The sequence below is a fragment of the Cyprinus carpio genome, chromosome B3 (genome assembly GCF_018340385.1).
Source record: "Cyprinus carpio isolate SPL01 chromosome B3, ASM1834038v1, whole genome shotgun sequence".
Taxonomy (NCBI): Eukaryota; Metazoa; Chordata; class Actinopteri; order Cypriniformes; family Cyprinidae; genus Cyprinus; species Cyprinus carpio.
In genome coordinates, this window is record NC_056599.1 from 35,950,762 (window position 1) to 35,978,717 (window position 27,956).

At 36.9% G+C, this 27,956-nt stretch overlaps 3 protein-coding genes across 3 annotated transcripts in view; 2 read left to right on the forward strand and 1 right to left on the reverse strand.

The window, feature by feature from the left end:
• The window catches only part of LOC109094670 (NACHT, LRR and PYD domains-containing protein 3-like), a 392,152-nt gene that overhangs the window by 116,898 nt on the left and 247,298 nt on the right, over positions 1–27,956 (forward strand). The gene's annotated exons all lie outside the window — the stretch shown is intronic.
• LOC109055742 (cerebellar degeneration-related protein 2-like) lies at positions 35–9,242 on the forward strand. Its single transcript, XM_019072927.2, has 5 exons — positions 35–259; positions 1,491–1,603; positions 3,841–3,989; positions 4,066–4,233; positions 5,800–9,242. The coding sequence occupies exons 1-5, from the start codon at positions 178–180 to the stop codon at positions 6,602–6,604; spliced, it is 1,317 nt and encodes a 438-aa protein (XP_018928472.1). The 5' UTR covers positions 35–177; the 3' UTR covers positions 6,605–9,242.
• On the reverse strand, positions 12,186–27,269 carry LOC109076340 (putative short-chain dehydrogenase/reductase family 42E member 2). Its single transcript, XM_042721350.1, has 12 exons — positions 26,565–27,269; positions 24,402–24,776; positions 23,722–23,817; positions 23,491–23,548; positions 23,016–23,133; positions 22,237–22,313; positions 21,192–21,274; positions 18,216–18,353; positions 18,028–18,093; positions 17,872–17,935; positions 17,698–17,771; positions 12,186–13,552 (listed from the first exon to the last, which is right to left on the reverse strand). The coding sequence occupies exons 2-12, from the start codon at positions 24,744–24,746 to the stop codon at positions 13,334–13,336; spliced, it is 1,338 nt and encodes a 445-aa protein (XP_042577284.1). The 5' UTR covers positions 24,747–24,776; positions 26,565–27,269; the 3' UTR covers positions 12,186–13,333.

The following is a 27,956-nucleotide window of genomic DNA, read 5'->3' on the forward strand; positions in this document are numbered from 1 at the left end:
TTCGTGTTGTTATCCAGTCTGCTCTCTGAAGCTGAGTCTGCCACGTTGCTCACTTGCTGGAGATAGACGCCGGTTCACACCGCTAGGGATTGCCGCTCACCGGCGTTTATCCATCAGACAAAGGGCGCTGATGTCCTAAAAATCACAAACGGGCTTAAAGCTTTCCCTGGAGTCGAGATGCTGACGGACGTGATAGTAGAAGAGGAGTTTGATCGCAATGAAGAGGAGCTGTGGTACAGCAGGAAAGATTTGGAGCATGGTAAGACTGGACAATAATGTATGCATTGCGAAATGATAGTACATGCGTGTACTTCTCATTAAAACATACGTTTCGTTTGAGCACTCGGTCTACAATAGCTGAGAAATGCGCCCGCATCACTACGACGTGACTTTCTCAGAGGTCAGGTGAGACATTTAGGGGAAGCGATAGTGTTTAAACCCTGAGTGAAATGAAAGAGACATTAAAGGTTATTGGAAAAGAGAGTAACGTAACTGAAGGTCACGCCCATGTTAAGCCTTTAATGCGCACTCTGACGTCATCAGCCGATGATGATGATGACACCTTTGAAACACACTAAAATTTCACACACACAAAAAAACACAAATATCTTAATTCATCTCCTATCTTAAATTTGCTTTGTTCTGATTTTGGCTTTTATATTTCTTCAATAAAAAGTCTGTGACATGTTTAAAATACTACGATACAATCTTCAGTCACCCCCCGGTACCTTGTAACATCTTTATTTGTTAAAATTGAACGTGAGCTATGCTTGTTTTGTTTTTTGGGGGGTCTTGTTTATAATTTGTATTGTTATTACTTGTATGTTCCTTTTTTCTGCAATAAAAAAAAACAAACAAAACGCATTTGAAACCTACTTCAACATGTTTGGTTTGTGTATTCATGTCAGTGTATTGAATATTATTTGATCATTTCTTTACAACGTGAAACTTGTGATGAGTAAACCATCTGGTTTTAAATATTCAGGCATAAAAAATACAAATACATGAGGAAAGCCGAATGGAATTTATGTACTACTACATGATGTTAGCTAATGTCTTTATTTTCTGCAATTTTATGTCCATTATACTTGTTTTATTATCATTCAGATCTTAATGTATTTTATTATTTCGATGGCGATAACTAGGCCTAGATTCTCGTTTTTTTTTTTTTTTTTTTTTTTTTTGTGTGTGTGCATTTGCCAGATGCTTTAATTCATAGCATCTTTAATATTTCTTTTATATTCAAAGGACATATTTTAGCACTGCATGTGCGTATCAGACCCATGACTGTATTGCTAGCATCATGCGATACCAGTCAAGCTACAGGAACTACTAGTTCAAGCACTATTATTGTCCATTTGAGTCATCCCTTAAAAATGATTCTATTGTTCTTCATGTGGACTGTGCGTCTGCTGCTGTGTGCGGCAGGATAACGCCCACTAAGTCTCCTCGATGTTTACCGTCTTGTCTTCTCCGTGTGTGTGGGACAGATCTCCATTTGGCCGCTGAGCTGGGCAAGACTCTGTTGGACAGGAACCATGAGCTGGAGCAGGGCCTTCAGCAGATGTACTCCACCAATCACGAGCAGCTGCAGGAGATTGAGGTGACACTTCCCCCACAGCGCCCAAAATCCAACACATCTTCCCCCATGGCACAGATCTTATGTGCTATAGATTCGAAATGTCCTGTTCCAGGTCTTTGTATTGTACGAGCAGTGTATTTTTGTGATGGAGAAACAAAAGTTATTTAAAATGCTAAAAATGTGGGATTACCTTGCAGTTAGTTACCTTAAGACAATTAATTTTCTTATAAATTGTGATTTTTAAATCTTAATTTTAAAACCATCCATGGTCACATTATCTGCTAACTATCCAATAAAAAGGCAGAAATGAGTTAGGTTTCACTGCTGCTGTACTTGTATGAACTCCACTAGTCTTTCCCTTCGCGGAAATGCGTAAACAGCGGGAGATTTCCTGTTTGATCCTCTTTCCTCGTCACGGTTAGGACATTGTGCAGAGGGACTACTGCTATTTCTGAAACTGTGACTGTGTTTGGCGTGACTCCAATCGTTAGATAAGACATTAACAGTGTTTGTGGTGTTCTGTTATTATCGTATGTCATTCAGTTCTATGGATAATGTTTGGAATGGCGTACTATTCGTATTATTTTTGCCATGTATACATAGTATACATACTGTGAACAGATGGCATATGTTCAGGAAGCGCAGAATACCTTATCACATCATATTTGCCAAAATTTGCATGTGTGCAACAAAGCCACATCCCACAGTGTAAACAGCTTTATTTCATCTCATGGTGTTTGTTGTTGTCCTGAATTACAAACGTGGTCTCCACTTTGATTATTTAAGCAGACTTTTGTGTCCAAGCCGAATTAGGGTCTTACAGAAACTTGATCTCGGTTAGACTTGATCCTGGTTTTATAACTGGTTTGAAGGTTTTAAATATATTTGACGATATGGTCTCTAGTTAAACATTTGCTTGTCAGGAACAATGTAGTGAGAAGTTTGTAACTGCAACATGAAGTAACACTTCCGTCTCTTGTAGTGAAACATTACCAAAAAAACAGGGAAATGTTTAGAAAGCCACACTTGCATTAGCTTGTGAAATGTCATTGTAACTTGTGAAAACTGGACTGTGGTTTGCTTTAGAGTATCTTTAGTATCGGCTAGCTCTGAATGACGAAGTCTGTGGTCTCCACCATTTTTTTGCAATGTGGAAGTAAGCTCTGTGAATGTGTGATACTTGTAGGTAAATAACTAGAAGAAGTGCAGTGTGTTTATGATTGGTAACACATTGAAATAATATAATAAGAAATACTAGTTTGCAATATCAAGCAGCATAAAAATCTGTTTTGTAAAACTAAAATAGACAAAAGACATAGGAAGCCTTGCACATTCAATTTAAAATTACTGCACCTGTTCTTACATTAAAAAAAAAAGTGGTTACTTTCGAGGGTGATAACAAATGTCCAAAATAGGGGCCTAAATGTAAAATTGTAGTGTGTCTTTGTGTACCACTACCAGCAACAACCAAATTTGGTCAACCGTTCTGTGCATGTTAAGCTGAGAAATATCTAAAAACGGCTGTAAATGTTGAAATTCTTCAGGCTTTTGACCTTAATTGAAGAAAATGTTGGAATAATGCAGTTGTGCAGTTTAGCAATCTTCTAAGAGGTCCTCAATATGACTTAAAATGATTACTTTCATCAAAATAAGCTAAAACAACTGAAAATCGAGATGTTGCTTATTTTGAAAACTATTACTTTTGAAGAACCCAAAGTTATGTAAATTAATCAGATATCAAAATGGCATGTAGTACTGAGATGTAATTATTTGTATTTCAGTTGTAATAATTGTATTTATTTTAATTGATTTTATTTAATTTACAGAAACTACGAGTTCCCATAGATCGAAAAAATCGGAAATAATTTTTAGTGATTATGCAAACTAATCGTTGAATCAGTTCTGAATCTATTCTTGGAAATGGACAGTGTGAAGCGATTCACAGAAGCTACTCAAACTTGCCAGTCCCAACATTTTTTTTGTTTAAAAAAATGTGTTCCCCTGTCTCACAGTTAAAAAACAACGCTATAACAGCAAAAAATTTTGTGTTCAACACCCACCAAAGAACACACATACTGGTAAAAAATTGTATATCAGCGTAAAAAAGCTTTTGCTAAATGCATAAACTGTAAATGTAAAATGGTTATTAGGGAAAATAAATGTGAAACATATTGTCCAGCTCTAGGGAGGAATTTCTATATTGATCAGTCTGGTTCACAGAAATATCTGAAGACTTGTGTCTGTGTCACCTCTCGCAGTACCTGACCAAGCAGGTGGATCTCCTGAGGCAGATGAACGACCAGCATGCCAAAGTTTATGAGCAGCTGGACCTAGCAGCACGAGACCTGGAGAAAAGCAACCAGAGGCTGGTGCTGGAGAACCGCACGGCCCAGCACCGGATCCAGAGGTGAGGACACGTCCAGATCTCTCTGCGACAGCACCGAAGTCTGAACATGCATCGATTCATTGTTCTTTATCTGCAGTCTGACCGAGACCATAGATGGGCTGCAGACTCACATGGAGGGTCTTCAGAAGCAGGTGGACGAGCTGAAGGTGTCTCAGTCCAAGAGAGATCTGGCAGCTGTGCGCCGCAGCCTCGGTGCCCAAAGCATGTCCTGTCTGAAAGAAATCTATGATCTGCAACAAGACAAGTGAGTCTGGAGCCGAATGACGCCAACAAATCCCTATCATTCACATCAGCATCACGCAAACACCCATGCACTCATGTCTCAGCTTGTCACTGGAGAGTTTACTTTGTGCTGAAGATCTTGCTTTTACTTATACGTTCTGTTTTAGTAGGCAGTGCATCAACTTCAGAAGGAAATTTGTGTTTGGCAAGCCGTTTTATGAAGTCTTTAATTTAGGTAGAGCTTGTAATTATGCTAAGGGCTTGTGGCCTCATGCAGCACTAATTGAAGTGGACTCTGTGTGACGTCCAGCTCGTGATTGACCTCTCTGATCTGTGTACTCCAGAGTTAGTACGTGCTGACTGGGCATCTTAAGGACCTCCAAAACCAGACATCATAATCTGACCTGGTCCTTAATCCAATAATCCCTGATCTAATCCATCAGTGCTGCAGAGGCTAATATGGAGCTAGAAGTAAACTGTGTGCAGCAGGTCCTGTGATGCAATTAGCAAGAGGTTTTCTGTTAAAACATCACAATATGTGTTATTAGCCAAGCATTCTAGATTTATTTAACAGTATCAACTAACATATTTCACACTTTCTCAAAATGAATATCCATTTTACATAATATACATGAATATTGTGCTGTCTAAATCCACTTAAATAATTAGCCAGAGTACATAATATATTTATAATAATAAAATAATTATTTAATATTCACTTATACATTATTTGCATTAATATAGTGTTGCCTAAATTCACTTGTAGCATTTCAAATGAATAAATACTACAATATAACTAATAAATAACTACACCGTACAGAATATATTTATAATAATGAAATGATCATAAAGTAATAAAATTAAGTTATTAAAATAGTTAAAATTATAAAATTTTCAATTTTATAATTTTAGTCTAATGTTCGTTTAATGCATGTCTTTGTAATGATATAATATTGGTATTTTTTTCAGATGTAATTTACATGTTCATAACTCTATCTGATCCCTGAATTTATCTTTATAATTAAATGGCCCATTTATACTTCTATAAGCCTTGTAAAGAACATAAACTCCATCATTACGCGCCCACTTTCTTCAGTAAAAGACTTTTTGGAAAGCTGCATTGCACTTACATGGGTTTTAATAAAAAAATAAAAAAATAAATAAAAGCTGCCCTAAATTGTTCCCCTCAAACATCTCATTAAAATAAACTTCAGACCCTCTTTTCTAATGCCAAGATACTTTATACACATCATTTATGTGCAAATCACATAACTTAAAGTTATTTACAATCATTAATGTATTAAAACAATATTAATAATGACTGGGTTACTATTCATATGCACTTATACTACTTCCTCCTTATTTCGAATGTATTGGTTGCATATTACTAGCAAGGTATCTTAATTTTTCAGATAGAATGCTTTCTGGGTCACAGATTTATTTATTAGGATTGCGCTGATCATCCTGCATTTCTAAATGTTTATTATGGAACCGTTCAGTACCAGTTTGTTCTTGTTCATATATTCTGTCAAAATAAACAACTCCTGCAGAAGTGGTTGCTGGGACTCATGCTCCTATCGTCTTGTAGGTACTTGAGCTCCGAGAGCCTGCAGGAGGAGAAGTCCTGGCCTGCACTGGATGACAGACATGTGGAGGAGGAGAACTCCACCCTGCAGCACACCCTCCACAACCTCAAGGTGCAGCTGGCATCCGAGCGCGCCCGGCGGGTGGAGGCCGAGCGCGAGACAGAGCTGACGGCGCAAGAAAACAGTGCTCTGGAGGAGCGTCTGAGTCTGCTGGAGGGAGCGCGGCGTCGACAGGCCGAGCTGGAGGCCGAGGTGGAGGACCTCCGGCAGCTGTGGCGCTCCGAGTCATCCGGCGCAAGACTGACAGATGCGCTGCTACCTGACAGTGTTTTCTTCGGCGTGGAGGAAAGAGTGGGGGCGGGGCACGTGGAGGAGGAGGAGCCAGAGGCGGAGCTTCCTCAGGGGAGGCGGCGCTGCAGCAGCGAGAGCTACATCCGTGGGGCTCGAGCCGAGGATATCCGGCGCGGACACGAGCGCACTTGTATCCGCCGAGCTCAAGCGGTGAAGCAGCGCGGGATCTCGCTTCTCAATGAGGTAGACGCGCAATATAGCGCGCTACAGGTGAAATACGAAGAGCTGCTCCGCCGCTGCCAGCAGGGGGCAGACAGCCTCAGCCACAAAGCCGTCCAGACGCCCACCGCTCCTGCGCAGCACCGCAAAAGCCAGGCAACCACAACAACAGACACCATCTGCCTCGCAGACGAGCTCCATCAGCCAGAATACAAGGCCCTGTTTAAAGAAATCTTCACCTGCATTCAGAAAACCAAAGAGGACCTGAGTGAGAACAGGGCCGGGCCGAGTCAGTGAGTTGGCAGTATTATGAATCTCCAGTGTAGTGATCTTCAGCACTTCTGAATGAACTTGATGGACGTGTTGAGAGTTTTAATAGCGCCGTGGTCTTCGTTTGTGTCGATTGCACTATAAAACCTGTGCCTATACACAACACCAAACCCTCCACATCCAAAACCTGCAAATGCAGGAGATCCGAACGGTGTTTTTGTACTTTTCTAAGTCTTATTCCAATGATTGAGGCACATGTGTGGATCTCTGCGATACAGCCATATGTGACACCCGAGTACATCTGAGCTTCGGGTTTGAAAGCACATCTTGATTTCGTAGAACCACATCTGTGCGGAACGTCAAGACTTAACCGTCCAATGTGCAGAAGGTAGACTAAATTATTATTACTAACGCCTAACACAGTTAATTAATTAACTCAATGTTAATCATACGTCTAATAGGGTGAATCTCACAAAACTAAGATCGAGAAGTTTCACACCAAAATCAAAATAAATATTGTAAATTAAGCCCATTTTTAGAACCATTTGTTGACGTTATTTTCATGATAATTAAGCACATTCTATAATAGAATATTCTGAAAATTCTGATTCTCATTACAGTAATGCACCAAAAAATTAATTGTTAAATATTTATACATCGAAGTAGTATTTGTCAAAGCTAAATTTTGGCCAATAACGTATTACGGTAATTAAAATCTGTTCTTTCTCAGACATGTTTTTGTGGGATTCATCTGATAAACCTTAAAAACTTAAAAAACTAACAAACATGATTAAGGAATTCAGTAGGACAATATGTAGCCTTATTCTTCTAGCGTCAAGAAATTTCACAAGCAATATTAAAATTCTTTTTTATCATTATTTAAAAGAAAAGACCGCATGTGATTTCAATGACATTACGAACTATGATATTTGAGGCAATACCGTTTGCTGCTTTTATAAACTGTCTGGTTACCTCAATGGATTGATGTGCTAGCAAAATAGTTACAATTAGCTTGTGTAAATATGCAGTATGCTTAAAAATTCTCATGTGACTCTGTGTCAATAGTTTGTTTAGAGTTAAACGTTCGGCAGCCACATTCGCTCAAGTTCCCAGCACTTTGTTTTGACGTTCATGTAAACACCACTGTAAAACTATGCACTTTAGATGACAGGCCTATGGTCAGTTTCGTTTTTTGTTTTAGTTCTATTTTTATTTATTTAATTTTTTTTCATTCATTGTTGTTGTCCAGAGATTTAATTTATTTTCTTGTTTGGTATTCATTCACTGTTTTCCTTTTTTTTTTTCTCTCTCTCTCTCTTGCCTGTGGGATTATGTCAACAATAGATTGTTACCAATGTGTTGATGGATATGAAAACATTGAAATGTTGAAAATGTATTGAATGAGGGTGTTATACATTTGAGGATTGAAGGCTATTGAACAGGTGATTTGACTACGTAAGTTACTTAAATGTTACACCAGCACAAAGTAAATCATTTTATGTAAGTTGTAAGTGGTTTAACAGTTGGTCAGACACTAGCTAATTATTGTGGGTTTATGTCTTTGATAACTTGTATTTCATAACCAAACTTAATACTTAATCAGTATCAACCATGTTCAGGTTCATTTTGTAACATTTTGAAGTTGTTAAATGACTTGAGTTGGACAGTTTAAGTAGGCTTTGACTTTTTTAAATCAACGTATTGCATAGATGACTAGGGAAGTGACATGTATAGAGAAAAAGAAAGAAGGAGACGTGTTTTTTGATATGACTGATGTCTTAAACAGCAGGCGGAGATCACAGGGGGATGTTCATAGATGGATTGGTCCTGACAAAGAAGAATATTTGAATATTGTCTTGAGGGAGCAACATATGTTGTGGTGTTTCGCATTTCTGATCGTATTGCTTTATTTCAGTGAAAATGGTGCTATTGTACTGCAGCCGCTCCTGCGCTACGAAAGTTTGCTTTTTATTTTAGGCATAAATTCCCGCCCTTTTCAAATGCCATCCAAAATGATAGCCTATGCTTCTTGGTCAGCGTTGTGTTAGAAGGCTACAGTGTGCATGATCAGATGTTAGTGTGCAGCAAAAATATAGCTCTTGTGCCCAAGATTAAAAAAAGAGTTTGTTTGAAATAGAAGAAGAAGAAAAAAAAAGTTGGTTTCTCTTCAAAAGCAGTGTTTCTTGAAACGTGTACAAAAGAGGTAAATTGACCAAATCTTAAATGCAGAGCAACTATAGCTCTCTGTGTAGAATTTTTCTTAACCATTATAGTTATGATATCTTGCAGGTAAAACAATCGATTTGTGATAGCCGCATAAAAATCGTGTTTGTATTTGTTGAGAATGTACACAATTGAATCTGTTACCTCTTCCGCTCGGAGTTGATGGTTGTTTCAGCCATACATAAATCTTGAGTTCAGTGTTTTAGGTAAAAGACTTTGAATAGTTTTCTACATTATTTATTACTGTTAATCAGCTGCAGATTATAAAATTTGATGTGCTTAGTGAAGAAATGCACAATCTGGTTATTACTGGTGCTGAATACGCAAGGTTCTTCTCAGAAATACATAGATGCCTTTCTGAAGATCAGCGATCTGTGTATGTAACGGCATGACTAACATCTTACTTGGGTTATCCAGGAAATAAAACTGTATGAATGAACCATATTATGCTTGTTCTGGTTTTATTTAACGATGAAATATCCAACATAACCACTAATTTTTAATGTCTTTTTGTAGAAATATTTTATCATTGAGATTCAGAAGAAGTTATAGGGGTCATTCCTGGTATGCAGTAACATTTTGGCTTTGTAAGTGTTGGAAAAAAGGCTACATGATTTTTTGTTTTTGTTTTTGTTTTTTTGCATTCTACCAAAATAGTGACATGTTTCACTATTAGGAATACATGTTGGTGGACAAGCTCGGGGACTCAAAAAATAAAATTATGGGTAGATTGTTCAGACACTGGCTATAAAAATATTGTTAGGGACATATAGATAGTTATCACAAGATGTTAATAATGTAAATGTTAAACTATAATGACCTTTTCTTTGATAGTATATGTCCCTTATGCCATCATATTATTATAATTTTTTTTTTTTCAAAACAATTATTGATAAATAGAATATGTCTTGGTTATTAAGAACAGGTACTTTTTTTGTGCTCATTTTTGCCAATAGGGTGGTAAATAATACAAAAGTTTGCTAAAAAAAAAAAACAGAAATATGCTGTTAGTGCTCCTCAGCTCACAAAATAAGACAAAAAGTATGCCAAACATTTAAATTGCTGTCAAATTATTATTTAAAATGACTAACAGGGTGGAACGGAGTATAACAGGGTGGAACACCAGTGTTAACAGGTTCTAACGGTGGACAAGCTTTCCGTCATTGTCCTGCCTGGTTTCCCATCTGTAATGTGTGGAACTGCAACTATATAATATTGTTTAAAAAAAAAAAAATCAGATTTCCTTTGGGGGAGGGACACAAAAAATAGCTATGTGGTTCTTTATCACAATCAGTCATGGTGGCAAAACAATTCTCTGTTCAGATGGCTAGAGAAATAATTAGAGAGGACAGACATAATAAATTATTTTTATTTAAATGTGATTAAAAATAAAGATGTAATAATTCATTTGGATTAACTAGATTAACAAACAAACACAAAAACCATCACAAGAAGGAACAGTAATGGACAGTAATGCCATTTTTTGTGGTTTTTATTATGATGATAATTATGATGAAAAAATGGATTCTGCGTTAATTATATTAAATATTTAAATATTTCCTCACTCAGCCTAGTGGGTGGTCTTTTTGTTTGTTAGTTCTTTTTACCTCCAAGCTTGAGTTCTCTACCAGTGACATGGGAGCTTAAGGGTTCAGCACAGTATATATATATATATATATATATATATATATATATATATATATATAACTTTTATAACTATGTCAGATTTGTTTTTACATTTTTTTGATAGGACAAACATTCTCCATAAAATAGCCTAACAGGGTGGAACTTTAAGGGCAGGACAAGCAGGATAACATTTCAAAAACTAAAAAAAAGGTTTGGAGTGAGAGTTGAAGCTTACCTCAGTTTGGACAGTTGAATTCCAGTGGGAAAAATAAATGATGTCACTTCTTGAAAATGGTCTCAGTGAAATTGCAGTCGGTTTTGGAAGGCAAGAAAGCATGTATTAACAGGGTGGAAGATGACTTCAGGGACACTGTAATTTAAGAAAATTTTAAGGAAAAAAAAAAAAAAAAAAATAAATATATATATATATATATATATATATATATATATATATATATATATATATTTTTTTTTTTTTGCACTGAGGACATAATAAAATATGTATTATGAGAGCCAGTTTACCCTAGTCTATAACATTATTTAAAAATATTCTGAGTTTTTTTTTATCATTTCATGGTTTATATTTCTTGTGGAAGCTGATTACTTTGCACTGAGGACATAATAAAATTGAATGCATATATCAATAATAAGGTGTGTAAAATACAAAATAGTATTTATAATGTCTATTATCTCTGTTTAAGTGATACATAAGACCTAAATATACAATTTAAGCCATTTCTTATAAATATGTGACTCATTTTAGAGAACACATGAGTAAATAAATCGAGACTAAAATAAGTCACTGTGTAACAGGAATGATTCATAGCTCAAAGCAGCTTCAGGGGCTACACATTAGTTAATGAACGGTTTACTTTGCGTGTTAACGCTTCAAATAAGACAAAATCGTCGTGAAATTAAGTCGTGTATTCCGTATTTTTCTGTTTGTTTTCATATTTTATGACTTGTACAAAACGCGGATGTTGTTTTCTGATTTGTGGCGTCCTCTTGTGGTATATTTGGGGACGTTGCTGAGGTAAAGTTTTAGTAAACCGTTCAAGAAATGGCAATGCTTTAGAAGTAAGAGGATTCACAGCACATTTTTATTCAACTTATAATTCATAACTGATGAACAATTTTCTCAGGTCACAGTTGTAGCTTACATGATATCCCAAACCTAACAGATACAACTTATGGAAAAACAACATATCCTAAGTCTTAAATACAACAGCCGATAAAGTATAAAGCAAAATCAAAGATTATATCAGTAGACATTTGCCTTTACAAGTACAGCTTATAAATATAAAACATTTCGTTGGCGTTCATGTATGTCATGCATATGGCATACATAATGCTTCAAATGTGTAAATGCTGTTAAATATAGCTGCTCCAAACCTTTACAGACACCAGCGCAAATCAAAAATGTCTCACTTTTATGAACATTTATCAGTTCTTTTTTCAAACACACTAGTCTATTATGTCTATGTCATCTGAGTTGACGTTGCTTGTGTTTTGAAATATGAACACATGACACAATGTAATACTTCAAAGGATGTGAGCACACACACACTCGAGCGCACTCATTCTCCTGACACACACCAGCACAGTTCATCAACTAATACTAGAAACGATACTCTTTAAACCGTTTAATGAAATGAAAGAAGAATCAGAAGTCACTGTTATGTGTTTACAGCATGTATCTCAGTATTCTTTAATATAAATATCTAAATAGTGTTAATGAAAAGAATATGAACTAAAAAACAGTGTGTGCTGAATCAATTCGTTTTGCAATGCACACGTTTAAGAAGTGCAACTATAAATGCACTTCATTTTGTGGAAGACTATGGGCAAACAATCTAAATAAATTAAAGACATAACTGAAGAATTCACCAACACTTACTTTTCCAGCATCACAAACAACATATTTTTTTCAAGCTATAAATAAAAGAATTCTGGCCTAAGTACTAACAAACATCATTTTAAAACATATCTACTACTAGCAGTGACAATATAGTGAAACACTTGTTCCCAAGCAGCTCTGCAGGTTATATTTCTTAAATTTACCCCAACCCTAAATCACACGCCTCAGTTCTCTCAGGACTATATAGAAAATATATAATGTACAACACCAAGTAATTTTTATTTCTGAGGTGGTGTGGCATTGTGGTTAAAGTTCTGATCTGGTATTAAAACACTGTGGGTTCAAAATAGGGGTGAGTGATATAGCAAGTAAATAAATAATTAGCCATTTTTAAATATATTTAAATATAAGCCATTTTTAAATATATCATGAATATGGAACAATACTCAGTAATTATAATAGCAATAACTGTAGATTATTTTTTTCCCCATTAAATTGTTCTTTTGAGTGATGGCACAAATGAATAGTTTTTAATTGATTCATTGAACTTGGCCATTTACTTATAAATACTTTTATACATATAAATACTCACAATGAACTAAATGTTCATCACACACATTTAAACTTCCATGTTTACTATATTTGATGTGCTCTATGTATGTGTTTATATGCAAATAAAAGCCTGATCACCATAAAACATTTTTTTTTTAAATGACTGTATTTTTTCATAATATTTGGATTTAGTATGGATGTGTTTTATGATGCCTTTATAACCTTTTTGGATCTTCTAAGTTTATACCTGGACTTTCAATGGAGGGACAGAAATCACTCAGGTTTCATTAAAAATATCATAATTTGTGTTTGGAAGATGAGTTTTACTATCCCTTTTAATGCTCTCAAGTCAAAATTAGTTTAACGAGATTCTTAATGAAACTTAATGGCAAAATAAAAAGAATAGGATGAATTCACTATATCGCCCAGCCCTAGTTCAAACCCTACAAGTGATCTGTTAGATTTCTCTTTAAGTGAGACTGAAATATTAAGGCTTATTATTCCCATCCTGCATGACAGATCACGAGGGCGATGAATCCCATCAGGAGCAGCAGCAGGAGGTACTGTGTGTTCGGAAATGACGAAGCTGAACGCGGCGCTCGGCTCCGCAGGTACTGATCCACCGAGTCGGTCAGACTGTACTTCTTAGGACTGAAGCCCAGTTCTCGCTGCGCCTTCTCGATTTTAAAGGTGTGACTGACAGCAATGTTTCTCACCTGAGAGAGATGCAGAGGTCAGGAGGGCTGAAGAGTTCAGCTGAAGTTTCATAAGATTTTAGTTTACTATATACTATATATACTATATTGGAATACATAATACTATGTATTCCAAGGACAGTAGAAGTAGTTATGAAATAAAAATGTACTAAATAAATCCTATATAGGTGGGTCAAAAAAATTACTCTTAAGCTCAACAAGTTGCATTTAATATGAATTTAAACTATAATACACTTTCATTTAATTGTAAATAACATGCCGTTAAGTGTGTGAAAACATTACATTCAGTTCGCTCTTAAGTGTTTTCTTTTCAAGTCTATTATTGAACTACTATCACTTTAACAAGTGTCGCCGACAGGTCGTCTTAAAGCCGAACACTACGTTGAGAGATGGACTCTGGATTTGACTTCACAGATCGGATTCTGAGGGCTTCACATTTACTAATGGCTTTAATGACCTCCTTTTACCTGGCATTACTTTTACATAAAGCTGCTCTGTAGCCGTGCTCTCCTGGCACGATGAAATGCCCCCACGGTCTCTCTCCCCTTACCAGCCTGCAGATTGGGTATCTACATGGAAAATCTCCACTGGGCCGAGAGCCAGAGCAGATGCCCCTGACCCAACACACACTGCTGTCTAAACCAGGGCCATGTGCTGGGCGAGGGGCCACGATATAACCTTATCAGCTTAGCTCATGAATATTAAATAGGTTATTTGTCATATTTTTATTCTTCAACATGCCTATTGTTGCCCTATGACCTGCCCTACATCAAGTTCTCTGTCATTGGAGAGAAACCTGTTCCAGGTCATCTTGGACTGAGAAAAAACTTCTCATTTCTCACTTCTGCTGAAATTATTAACTTCATGTATTAAAACCTATTACTCTGCAATAACAGTCACAGTTACACTACAGTTACAACAATGACATCCTGTTCTCCGACTGCTATAAACACAGACAAGCACATTGATACAAACAGTGAAGCGTTCGTAAATATCAGCACTACCTGGTGCTCAACCAAAAAAAATTGCACATAAATCAGTTTTATTCTTACTACTTTTATCCGTTTCATTACCTAGTATACAGCTGTTTAAACAAATTGGTTAGCTGGGTCAGTTAAAAGACAACAAAAATTTGGTTCCATCCAACTATACTCAAAATTATGGAAGCACGTTTCCGCCACTAAATAAAAAATAAAACAAGGTAATTGCGACTTTTTATCTCACAATTCTGACTTTTTTTGCAATTGTGAGTTATAAAGTCAAAACTGCGAGTTATAAAGTCAGAATTACTATATATAAACTCACAATTCTGACTTTTTTTCTTGGAATTGCATTTATATCTCACAATTTGGACTTTATAACTCACGATTCTGAACAATAAATCACTAAAAAAAAACAACAGAAAAGTGAAGTTATATCTCACAGTTCGGACTTCATAAAAAAAGTCAAAGAAAAAAAAAGGCAGAATTGTGAGATAAAATGTCGCAATTATTTTTTATTCAGTGGTGGAAACGGGCTTCCATACCAAATCGATTGACCTTAGGAGTCCACCTGCAAATAATCTCATGATGAGAGCATGCTATGAAACTGACTGGTGCCATCTAGTGGACAAATCACCACAAGGCACGGTTTATACTTCTAGCAGTCTCTCCAAACAATGTGTGGTATACAGGGAAAAAGCATTAATATAAATAATAAAGTGGCCAAGTATTTGGAGGATCTGGAGGTTTGTTTGGTTTCAAATCATATACTGTATATTGTTCAAAAATGAAGAGAAAAAGTAAATGAACATTTTGTAATTATGAAATGCTAGTGGTTCATTAGAGGTGGGCAGAATTATCTCTCTGACACATATCTGAAATACAAAACACAATTTAGATTAAATGTTATTTGTTTCTAAGTATACCACGTGCATAAGTTTAGCATTTGTGTATTTTAAAAATGCATAAAATACTTGTGCAAGTCATCTTCTTTATTCGGCTGCTGATTTCTTGTATTAGCTAGTTTGGGCCTAGCATTGGGTGAGCTCATTTTCTGCAATGTTACCAGGGGATTTTGTAAAAGGACTGGGACTTGATCAGTTTTCCAGGTTTGAGGTGTTCAGAATCGAGAGTCGATTCCAAGGACTGAAACTGATTCCACTCCAGTGAAATGAATGCATAGAAGAGCCTCAATTCAGAAACAATGCCAAAATTCAATTCCTAAAAAGCTAATCCAGAAATAAACTGTTTATAATTATATATTTTAATCAGTGTTTAATTAAATTGTATTGTTTTAATTATAAAAAAAAAAAAATAATCAAAGTTTAAATTTGTTAACCCTTCATCTATTGTAATTATTAACTATCAATTTAATTTAACATAATATTTTTTGAACTAAATTTTATGCTATATGGAATGATATTATGCCTTTGTGAACCCTTCATCTATTGTAATTATTAAGTGTGATTTAAAGCAGGGGTTCTCAATTAATGGCTTGCGGTCTCTACTAATGAGCTAATGAGTTGAATCAGGTGCGTTAGATAAGGGAGACACAAAATGTGCAGGAAATGGGTCCTCTAGGACAGGTTTGAGAACCACTGACTTAAAGGGATAGTTCACCCAAAAATGAAAATTACCCCATGATTTACTCAGATTGTATTTGTCTGAAAGAAGAAAGTCATATAAACCTAGGCTGAGTAAATCATGGATTAATTTTTATTCTTGGGTGAACTATACCTTTAAGTACCCAAAAGTGTCCTATTAGTTTTGGGGCCATTGAATATACAGTATGATTTGGATCAGAAACTGGGATGGGGATTGCCATTGTGTTTGATATATCCATTTCCTGGTTTCATTTACTTGTGTGTGCAAGTGTGTGTGTGTGCGTTTCTTTCCTCAGTGGCACTTGTCTGTCTCAAACTCAAAGATCCAGCAAGAAGCTGGTGTCTCATGTTTTATTCACAGTGCAATCATCAGACCTGCTGCCATCTGACCAGAATCACCCCTTCAGCTCGTGGCTTCTGTTTCTCATGAATAATGCATGACACAGTGCCAGTCCACACCCAGCTCCACTAACTTAACACTTTCTTGCTCTGCCTTTATGCCAACTTGTTTGTCACCCTTAACTTCCCTCTCAGAATCAGCTGTGACATTTAAACAGCTGGAGCAGAAACAATGTGTTTCAAAGATACAGATGCTTGCTCATGCCATTTATCAAACCTGTCTGAGAATGTAAGAATGTCAACTCTGTTCATTATGTTAAGTTGAGGAGTACTTGAGCTGCTGTGCATGTTAAGGAGAGTTTAAGGAAGTACCTATGGTGATGGTAACCTAAGATGCCATACTCAGGCTATAGTTGTCACCATGACACCAACATCTTCAGTGTATCTCACACACGTACATCTGGCAGTAGCAATATAGCTTAAATTATAAAATTCTTACAATCATATGTTGATATTTTCTAGGTATTCACTATATATATATAAATATTTTTCCATTATTTTTGCAAGACATTTTTTACATGCGCCTACCAGTTCAGGTGAGTTTGACTAGGGTTAAAGATAAACTCTTGAGGACAGTAGGTCTGCAGAAGCAGAGTTAAAGACCCCTGCTTTAGAGGAACCAACTTTGACCAATGAATAATGGTCTTCAGAAAATGTATTTTAGGTTTGTGGAAAGCGTGTTCATCTAATCATGTCAAATGCAATGAATGAGTAAGCATATATAAACGACACCTCAATTTTTTCCAGCATCCCTCCATTACTCCACTTGACCTTTATATCTATTTATTGCTGAATTCAATGGTACTCCAGGAGCACACTTTAATCTCAAGTCAGATTCTCAAACATTAGACAGTTTAATGTGAAACTATAAAATGGTAAAATAATAAATATCAAAGTTATTGTGACCCTCACAAGTATCCAATATATCACCCAGCCCAATCTACTTGCATAAATAAATAAATAAAATAAAACTGCTCCTCTAGATGTGTTTATTTTGCCTGATCTCTCTGTTTGTTAACACAGTTTAATTACCTATAAATAGTGAAGGGAAACTGAAATGTCAAGCAGCTCTCAACATGGCATCAAAACAACTTCATTAGGAAAAAGTGATTAGAGAAAACTGTAGACATAATGCAGTGAAGGCTGGAGGAAACATATTTACCTCGTTTCTTGTCAGAAGTAATGGAATTTCCATTATAGGACTCAGAGCCACATGCAGTCGCTCCATCAAAATTGCTGGAGAAAACAAGAATGTGTGATACAGTTGTACTTGCAAAACAAACAAAAACTATATTTTTAATAACATTTTTAAATTTTAATGACACTTTATTCATACCTGCTGAGTAGACCAGAGAAACGGGAAGGTGAATCAATGGCCGACCATAACCTAGTCTTTCAAACTGCAGATATATAAAGGTGCAGTTCCTTAAAATAGTAAATATTTGTAATATGCATGCATTAATTATAAATACTTGGTTTGATTGTTACTCACCAGAGGTGTCAACCATTCAAAGACATTGACAGACTCCCCATCATTGATAAAATAAACCTGTCCACTCTAAAAAAAAAGAATAAAAAATTAAAAAATTAAAAATCACACATTCACAACACATTATAACTGATCTGGGTTCAAAACTGCTGATTGTAATAAGGATATAAATTATATCATTTCACACATACCGCCACAAAAGCTTTATCTGCAGTGAGTGCTTCTGCTGCTAAAACATGAGCCATCACCAGATTATCCACATGTACCCAGTTCATCTTGGCATTAGGGTCCCCAAAATGAAAGCTGAACAACCTCCTCTCCACATTCACCTAAAAAAGAAAAGAGAATAAATAAAATTAAATAACTTTGTCTCTGTATTCAGCACACAAGACTTCACAGAGATAATAACACTCTCTAACTGAGGGACACAAGAATGTTAAGGTACATGAGGTAGAAAAGACATGCATGTGTCTTTATGTACACCGACAGCACAAACACAGACAATCGGTTGTATGTTTGTAGAGTTACAGCAGAAGCACAGACAGTCGAGTATGTCTGTAGAGGCACAACAGAAGCACAAACACTCTTGTGTGTCTGTAGAGTCACAACAGAAGCACAGACAGTCGTGTATGTCTGTAATGTCACAGCAGAAGCACAGACAGTCGTGTATGTCTGTAGAGTCACAACAGAAGCACAGACACTCTTGTGTGTCTGTAAATTGTAGAGTCACAACAGAAGCACAGACAGTCATGCATGTCTGTAGAGTCAAAGCAGGAGCACAGACAATGTATGGATGTCTGTAGAGGCACAGCAGAAGCACAGACAGTCGTGTGTGTCTGTAGAGTCACAGCAGAAGCACAGACAATGTATGGATGTCTGTAGAGGCACAGCAGGAGCACAGAGAGCCATGTATGTCTGTAGAGTCACAGCAGGAGCACAGACAGTCATGTATGTATGTAGAGTCACAGCAGAAGCACAGACAATGTATGGATGTCTGCAGAGTCATAGCAGGAGCACAGAGAGTCATGCATGTCTGTAGAGTCACAGCAGAAACAGAACATTTATGGAGGTCTGTAGAGTCACAGCAGGAGCACAAACAGTCATGTGTGTCTGTAGAGTCACAAAAGAAGCACAGACAGTCGTGTATGTCTGTAGAGTCACAACAGAAGCACAGACAGTCGATTACACACAAAAACAAACAGCAGAAGCACAGACAGTCGTGTGTGTCTGTAGAGTCACAGCAGGGGCACAGACAGTTGTGTGTGTCTGTAGAGTCACAGCAGAAGCACAGGCAGTCATGCATGTCTGTAGAGTCAAAGCAGGAGCACAGACAATGTATGGATGTCTGTAGAGGCACAGCAGGAGCACAGACAGTAATGTATGTCTGTAGAGTCACAGCAGAAGCACAGACAATGTATGGATGTCTGTAGAGGCACAGCAGGAGCACAGAGAGTCATGTATGTCTGTAGAGTCACAGCAGAAGCACAGACAATGTATGGATGTCTGTAGAGGCACAGCAGGAGCACAGACAGTCATGTATGTCTGTAGAGTCACAGCAGAAGCACAGACAATGTATAGATGTCTGCAGAGTCATAGCAGGAGCACAGAGAGTCATGCATGTCTGTAGAGTCACAGCAGAAACAGACATTTATGGAGGTCTGTAGAGTCACAACAGGGAGCACAACAGTCATGTGTGTGTCTGTAGAATCACAACAGAAGCACAGACAGTCGTGTATGTCTCACAGCAGAAGCACAGACAGTCGTGTATGTCTCACAGCAGAAGCACAGACAGTCGTGTGTGTCTGTAGAGTCACAACAGAAGCACAGACAGTCGTGTATGTCTGTAATGTCACAGCAGAAGCACAGACAGTCATGTGTGTCTGTAGAGTCACAGCAGAAGCACAGGCAGTCATGCATGTCTGTAGAGTCAAAGCAGGAGCACAGACAATGTATGGATGTCTGTAGAGGCACAGCAGGAGCACAGACAGTCATGTATGTCTGTAGAGTCACAGCAGGAGCACAGACAGTCATGTATGTATGTAGAGTCACAGCAGAAGCACAGACAATGTATAGATGTCTGCAGAGTCATAGCAGGAGCACAGAGAGTCATGCATGTCTGTAGAGTCACAGCAGAAACAGAACATTTATGGAGGTCTGTAGAGTCACAGCAGGAGCACAAACAGTCATGTACGTTTGTAGAGTCACAGCACAAGCACAGAAAGTCATGTATGTCTGTAGAGTCACAGCAGAAACACAGACAGTTTATTGAGGTCTGTAGTGTCAGAGCAGGAGCACAAACAGTCATGTATGTTTGTAGAGTCACAGCAGAAGCACAGAGAGTCGTGTACGTCTGTAGAGTCACAATAGACGCACAGACAGTCATGTATGTCTGTAGAGTTACAGTAGAAGCACAGACAGACGTGCATGTCTGTAGAGTTAGAGCAGAAGCACAGACAATCATGTATGTCTTTAGAGTTACTGCAGAAGCACTGACAGTCATGTATGTCTGTAGGGTTGCAGCAGAAGCACATGCAGTTGTATATATGTCTGTAGAGTCACAGCAGAAGCACAGACAGTCGTGTGTGTCTGTAGAGTCACAGAAGAAGCACAGACAGACGTGCATGTCTGTAGAGTAAGAGCAGAAGCACAGACAATCATGTATGCCTAGAGTTACAGAAGAAGCACTGACAGTCATGTATGTCTGTAGGTTTGCAGCAGAAGCACATACAGTTGTATATATGTCTGTAGAGATGCAGCAGAAGCACAGACAGTCATGTATGTCTGTAGAGTCACAGCAGAAGCACAAACAGTCATGTATGTCTGTAGAGTCACAGCAGAAGCACAGACAATACTGTGTCTGTATGTACAGGCACAGTTTAAAACACAGTCTGTAACAGGAGCCTCTCACAAACTCCATTAATATTGTACAGCTCTGGGAACAGTGGCACAGCTGAGGCCGCAGAGTACAACTGTCTGGGACCTGTGTGTGTGTGTGTGTGTTTGTGTGTGTGTGTGTGTGTGTGTGTGTGTGTGTGTGTGTGTGTGTGTGTGTGTGTGTATGTGTGTGTGTGTGTGTGTTGGTTATTAAATATATATTAAATATAAAGTAAAGGAGGAACAGGGTAAAGATGGTACAGGGATAATTGAGAGAGAATAAGAGGACTCACCATCACCCTGTGTAAATGTCTTCTCTCTTCAGGACCATAGATACCAGAGGGGCGCAGGACACATGTGTGAAGAAGACCACCACCTAAAACAACAATACCTCAATATTACATAACAAATCTATCAGTGACCTACATAATTTTTTCATATTCAGAAATAAATAAATAGATGCCTAAATATAATCTAAACAAGACCCGAGTTTGAGTCACGGCTCATAGTCCTGTCTCTCTACCACTTTGTTTCTACATAATTCCGTCTACAAAAAGGCAAACATTATGCAAAAATTGCTAAATATAATATAAAATAAAACTGAATCTGAACTGACATTTTTTGAGCCTATATTATTTTATTTTATTATTATTATTTTTTCAGAATTTAATTATGAAAACATAAGAGAGAACTCCATGAGAAAAAAAAAAAGATATGAAAAAGCAAGAACTGATCAGTAACATTTCCTTTGGTATTTTCTGCTATAGAATTCATACAATACTTAAAAGTACTTGGAGAATACCATTGCACATGGTGTTACAGCACTGGCTTATATATAACGTAGAACATTTTTGATTTTGATTTTGATTGATGATATGAAAGAAATGTAATACTGATCTGGATGTGTTTAACAAATAAACCAGAAACAAAGTGATGAAAAAAAGTATATTTAATTACATAATTTCACACCATTAAAAACAGCAATGTTCCTGATAAAAACTTGCTTCTCACTTTATGTTCTGAAAGGAGGTATGTGATTATTAGCACAGAACCCAAACATACTGTACAAAATAAGCTTCACACCAGCTACAAATTTACTCAGTGCTTGGCTTTATTATTAAGCCTAGGTCTAAATTTAAAACAGTGTCAGCGGGTCTGGTTGGCTTGGGTTGCAGGTTGCAGGTCATTACCATAGCAGCCGTTACCTCAATACTTCATCAGCGGTGGACACACACACACACACAATATGAGCAGGGTACATGATACCACTTGCGCTTATTGCTATTGTGCACAATATCAGGATCGACTTCAGAGACCAACAAGTTTCCATTTCCGTACCTTTTGTTGATCTTCCATCAGCAGCGAGCACCATGCGTTCAGCGATAGCTTTAGTTCTGGAGTAATGGTCTATGTGCGAAGAGAGAACAAATAAAACAAAACAAAAAAATTAACAAAATGACAAGACCTGATTTGCATTTCCAAATATAATATAATATAATATAATATAATATAATCACACGTCAGTCAACCTCGGCCGAAAATGAGCACCAGTGAAATATGAGTGTGTAAGCTGTACCGTTGTATGATTTATCAGATGTTATGTATTCATGTATGAAGTTTGGGCAGACAAAAGCAGGCGACTTGTGTAGCACTTTGGGCGTCATCACTCGAGTGAGGTGTCAGGTGGACTAATTCTATTCCATTAACCTTCCTTAACTTCAGTCTACTGTTCTTCAGGATAGTGAAGCGGAGCACACAGGAGCACAGAGTTCATCAAACATGACACACTTATCCCTAGTGAAAGTCATCCACATCTGATGCCTATGATCACAATGCTCACTAATGTAACAGATCGGTGTGTGTTAATTGAAAACTGGATATGGGTAAGGGAAGACTATATTTTCACATTTTATGAAGCTGCTTCTTCTTGCAACCTTAGATAAGACTTGGGTCTGATGCAGTTTAGACCCCCACCCCCCCATGTTTTTATACTGTGGTTAAGTATCTTGCTGAAGAAAAGTCTCATACTGAACAAATCTCCTGATGTAGCAGTATGAACACTTCAGAAAACGGCTGAATGCAGAATAAATCACAACACACTCAGTGTCCATCTCACCATGTCCAGCGGCACACAGGGAACTGAGTCTTCATCTCCATCCTCGATGGGCCGGCCAGCAAACGCCACATTGATTGTGCTGGTGTAGATGAGTCTAGCGATGCCATGCTCCGTACAGACTACAACACACCAACCAAAACGAAATATTCAGCACACACTCATTGGCCAAAATAGCATATTTTAAGTTACATTAAATTTTTTACATTAGTTTGCTTTGTCCGCTTTATCAATTTTTTAACTGATCTTATCACAATGCATTCTTTGCCCTTTTTATGAAAGATACACATGATGTTGCCTGTGAATCTGGTCAAACGTGGGTATATCATAAACAGAGGTGCACCTACATAGACAGCTCACTATATTTAGAACAATATTAGGAACATCTAATGGGAAATATTCTGAATACCATTTGACTCATTATTTGATTAACAGGTCCAATAGTTGTAGTATCAGTAAATCAAATGATGACAGCTCACCGTTTATGACATTGTTCGTGCCGCAAACATTGACTGATTCGATCTGCTTTTTCTTCAGCTGCAGAGCAGGAAAATACATGACCAGCATAATTCACTTCAGTATGGTATGACAGTAGTACATTCCATCACACTCAGACTAGTACAAATGTGAAAATAATGAATCTCATGTAATGTTACATGAAATGTATTTAATTGGTTCTCTCTCATTAGATGCATATTAATCTCACTGACCTGTTCAGGTCCTGACATCCCATAGGAAGCAGTGTGATAAATGACATCCACTCCCGCACAGATCTTATACAGGGCATCATAATCCCGGATATCAATCTTTAAGTAAAACACACAGAGATGTACAAAATTATAGCAATGCTTATTCAATAACAGCAATTTAAAAAAAAAAAAAAAAGAATATAAAACAATACAATCTGTTCATATTGTTCATAAACAATTTGTTTAAATCATTACTTTTAGACAATGTTTCTAGATTGATAGAAACATGTACATATTTGTAGATAATCATATCTAAAACAAAAAAAACAAAAAAATGTTTTCTGATACCTTTTTATTTCGCTCTTCTAAACAACGATATTATTAGTTGCATTTAATATTGTTTTTCCCTCCTACTGTAAGAACAGACCTGGCCCACACTTTTTTTTTTGTTGCAAAAGCTGGCTTTAGGACCATTAACTACAACATGGTTTTGTCAAGTTCTGTTTGACATGATGGCAGTTTCAGATTCACTTTCACGGCTCTTCCTGAAGGTTTCTCTGAGAGTCATAAAAACTCTTCGCTGAAACTCGAGGCTGTTGTCCTGCATCACCTTGCGTACTCTGCACCTGGCACCCATCTGTTTCTGTTACAGTCCACTGCTCAACCGCCCCTCAGCCCAATGCTCTCCAGTTTCACTTTACCTGCTGGAAGACGGCTCCATCAGGGATATCCCAGGGTGGCTTGTGGAGATCCAGGAGTAAGACCGTGGCCCCTTGGACTGCCAGAGCACGGCCCAGCCTGAATCCAAAGTATCCAGCCCCTCCGGTGACCAGGACCCTGCTGGCCCCATGCCGCCCCTGCTCTGAGTTCTCCATCCTGGTGGCCACCACGCAGTTAGGACTGTTGCACAAGGCGCCCACCGCCCCGTTGGCTCTGTGTCGGATCGGGGCCCCTGCGGTGCTGCGGGTGTGGGTCTGTCGGTGGCAGTCTAGCAGACATGCACAGGGCAGCTGCTCCACCTGACACAAGGACCTGTTCTCCTTCATAATGCACACGTGGCTTCAGATACCTCCAGTCTGGGGACGATCAGAGACAGTGAGAGTCTAATGAATGAGCGCCGCTGTGAAACAGATCTGCCTGTGAGCGAGTGAATGGATGCATAATTCACCTCTCCATGTAAAGAGGCAGATGCCAAACTTTTCCTTACACACTGGGCGCTCACTTTGAAATCATTACCAAAACTGAGACATGGGACGACACACGTCCCACAACTATTAGAATATAGCAAGATTTATAATTCCACAGAAACGATCACTAAGACTTGACCGCACTAAAGTTGCAGAAAATCACCCATCCTCTGACTATAACTCAATTACATAAATACATGAAATATTTATTCATTTCATAGGAATGATTCACCCTAAAATGAAAATAAATACAAATCATCATTTACTCAAACCTATGTGACTTTCTTTCAACTGTTTTTGTCCATTTAATACAAATCAGTGAAGCCCAAAAATATTTGACCCCACTGTATGGCCAAATGAACAAAGACACTTTTCCAAAATATCTTTGGTGTTCCACCAATAAAACACATACTTATGATGGCAAATAATAATTAATAAATATGTTTAAAATAAACCACGTACATCTTTCAAAAGGTTTCATATCTGCGTCTCTTCTTTTTTTGTCTACAAAAATCTATAAAAACACTTTAGTATAAGGACCAATTCTCACTATTAACTTATTTTATTAACATATTGTCTGTTTTTTTGTACTTATAAAGCACATATTCTGCATGAGCATATTCTACATCCCTAATCCCACCCAATACCTGAACTTAACAACTACAAAACGTACTATTAATAAACAGCAAATTAGGAGAGTTTACTGAACATGCTGAACAGATGAATCCAAAATAATTCCACAAAAACTTTGATTTTCTAACTTCTCTGTCCTGACTGTACCATGTCACAATACTCAGTTTTGCACAATACATGTAAGAAAATAGAAATATGTAAATATGAACATTTAATTTTTTTTTTAGTTATTGGAAAACAGTAATTGGGAATATTTTCACAATTTCTAGCACACACCCACACACTGAAATACAATAAAATCCAATAAACAATTGAATATAGTGTGTTTGATGGTGTGACATATGTGCAAATTGCATAAACGTTCCAGTATCAAAACAAGAACCATGACAAAACAACAAATCTAATAGAATTCTAAATTAACCTTGAAAGGACCTTTAAACATGAACATGAATCTTGCACACATTCTTTAGGAACAGAACTTTTAGAAGATATGGTTATACAGTAGATTGTGCCATAAAGTGCCTTTGAAACTTTATGGTTTAAAAATAATTATAAATAATGTATCATATATACATACAAAAAAAATAAAAAATATTAAATCTACAGCGTTACAGTTAAATATAACTAAAAATAAAAATTAAAACAAAAACAAAAAACTATGAGTATTTACAAGCAAGCTACAAGAAAATAATTACACATCAAGTGCATTTAGTTAATTAGAATTACTCTGTAATTAGTAAGAACGTGGAAACATGAACTCTGCTAAATAAAGCGTGACCCAGAATGGAAACTATAGTCTACTAATTTCTCAAATACCGATATATCAATAATACAATAATCTGTTTAAGTGCCCCAGTAGCTACCGAATATAAAACTTAGATAATAAAATTCAATTTGAACTGTAATCGATATCCGCAAATCATTAAATTTAAATGTCCCAGCTTTCTTTGCACCCGCACCCTGTATTTATTTCATAATTTAAAAAAGAAAAAAAGAAACTATAAAGCAGAGAAAAACGCAGGTTGTTGTTTTTTATTTTTTTACCTGTCAGTCACTGATCATACGTGTGCTGTGTCCGTCAGCTGCGCGTGCATCGCGTCATCCCGCCGGTGTCTCTCTGATGAAGTTCAGCATCTGTCAATCACCTGCGCCTCACCTGAGAGCGTCACCGCAAAACACCGAGCTCACAGCCAATCAGCACAAGCGTTCACGTCATAGATGTTCTCAGTCTAACAATATTCAGCAGCACAAATACACACATACACGCACACTTTATAATAGCCTATAAACAAGTAAGATAAAAACGATGGACAAGTAAATTAAGACAGAAAAAAAAAACGTAAGTAGGCTAAATGTAATAAAATAACTAACATTAAAGTAGTCTATATAGCTAGTATCAAAAGTATCTCCTCTTCATGTCTGTATAAATTCTCCTTCTGCAGAAGGACAACTAATTTTGGGTGTAACCCTGGTAATGTTGTTCATTGTTAGATTTTTTTTTTTTTTTTAGTAATAATGCTCACTGTATTTTCTTTTTATTTTATATTTCTTAATACATTAGCATATTAACATCAAGGTAAACAATTGCTTTAAACGTTTTGTTCAGTCTTATATATTGTATTACCGATACACTGAATAAAAACCAATCATACCACAGTATTATGCATTTTACAAACTAATACATTAAATTACTTTTAATCACTGAATAGTAAAAAATAGCCTAAGTTCTCTTTTTCTGGGTCATGGCGTCTTCACTGGAGATTGAAATCAACTCATTGATCCTAATAATTATATTTCTGTATAAATATTTATATTTATACCGAACATTCATTTTAGATAAAATGCTACAGAGGAATATATGAAATGTATAATTATATGTACACTGGTTCATGTCCAAAACGCCATGATAATAACTTACCATCATACTGTTTTGGTATTTTGTTATGTAGGGTGAAGAGTGTAGAAAACACCATGGTAATAGGCTACCATGATACTTTTTGGTACTTTGTTCTGTGAAACGTATAATGTGAAGTCTGAAGAACGTGGGGTGAGCTTTGGAAACACAGGAGCTTATTAAAAATAAATAAATAAATATTTTAATTTAAATAAAAAGGATCTAGGGCGCCCCCTGCTTCCCACCCAACCACATTGCAGGCTTTGCCCTACTTCTAGCAAGAACATAAAACATAAAAACGTTCAAGAAATGCGTCTCATTTGAGCGTTCGAAATATTTGTGACGTCATGTAAGTGCTGGAATTCTCGAATTCAAAACAAAAAATTCTTTCCCACAAATTCCACAAATACCCCATTAACACATTAACCATATTACAAAAAAAAAATAAAAAAAAAAAAATAAAAAAAATAAAAAATACACTTGTCATGATTTGACCAAGCATATATAATTATGTTTATTCATTAAACATATAAAATGTGTTG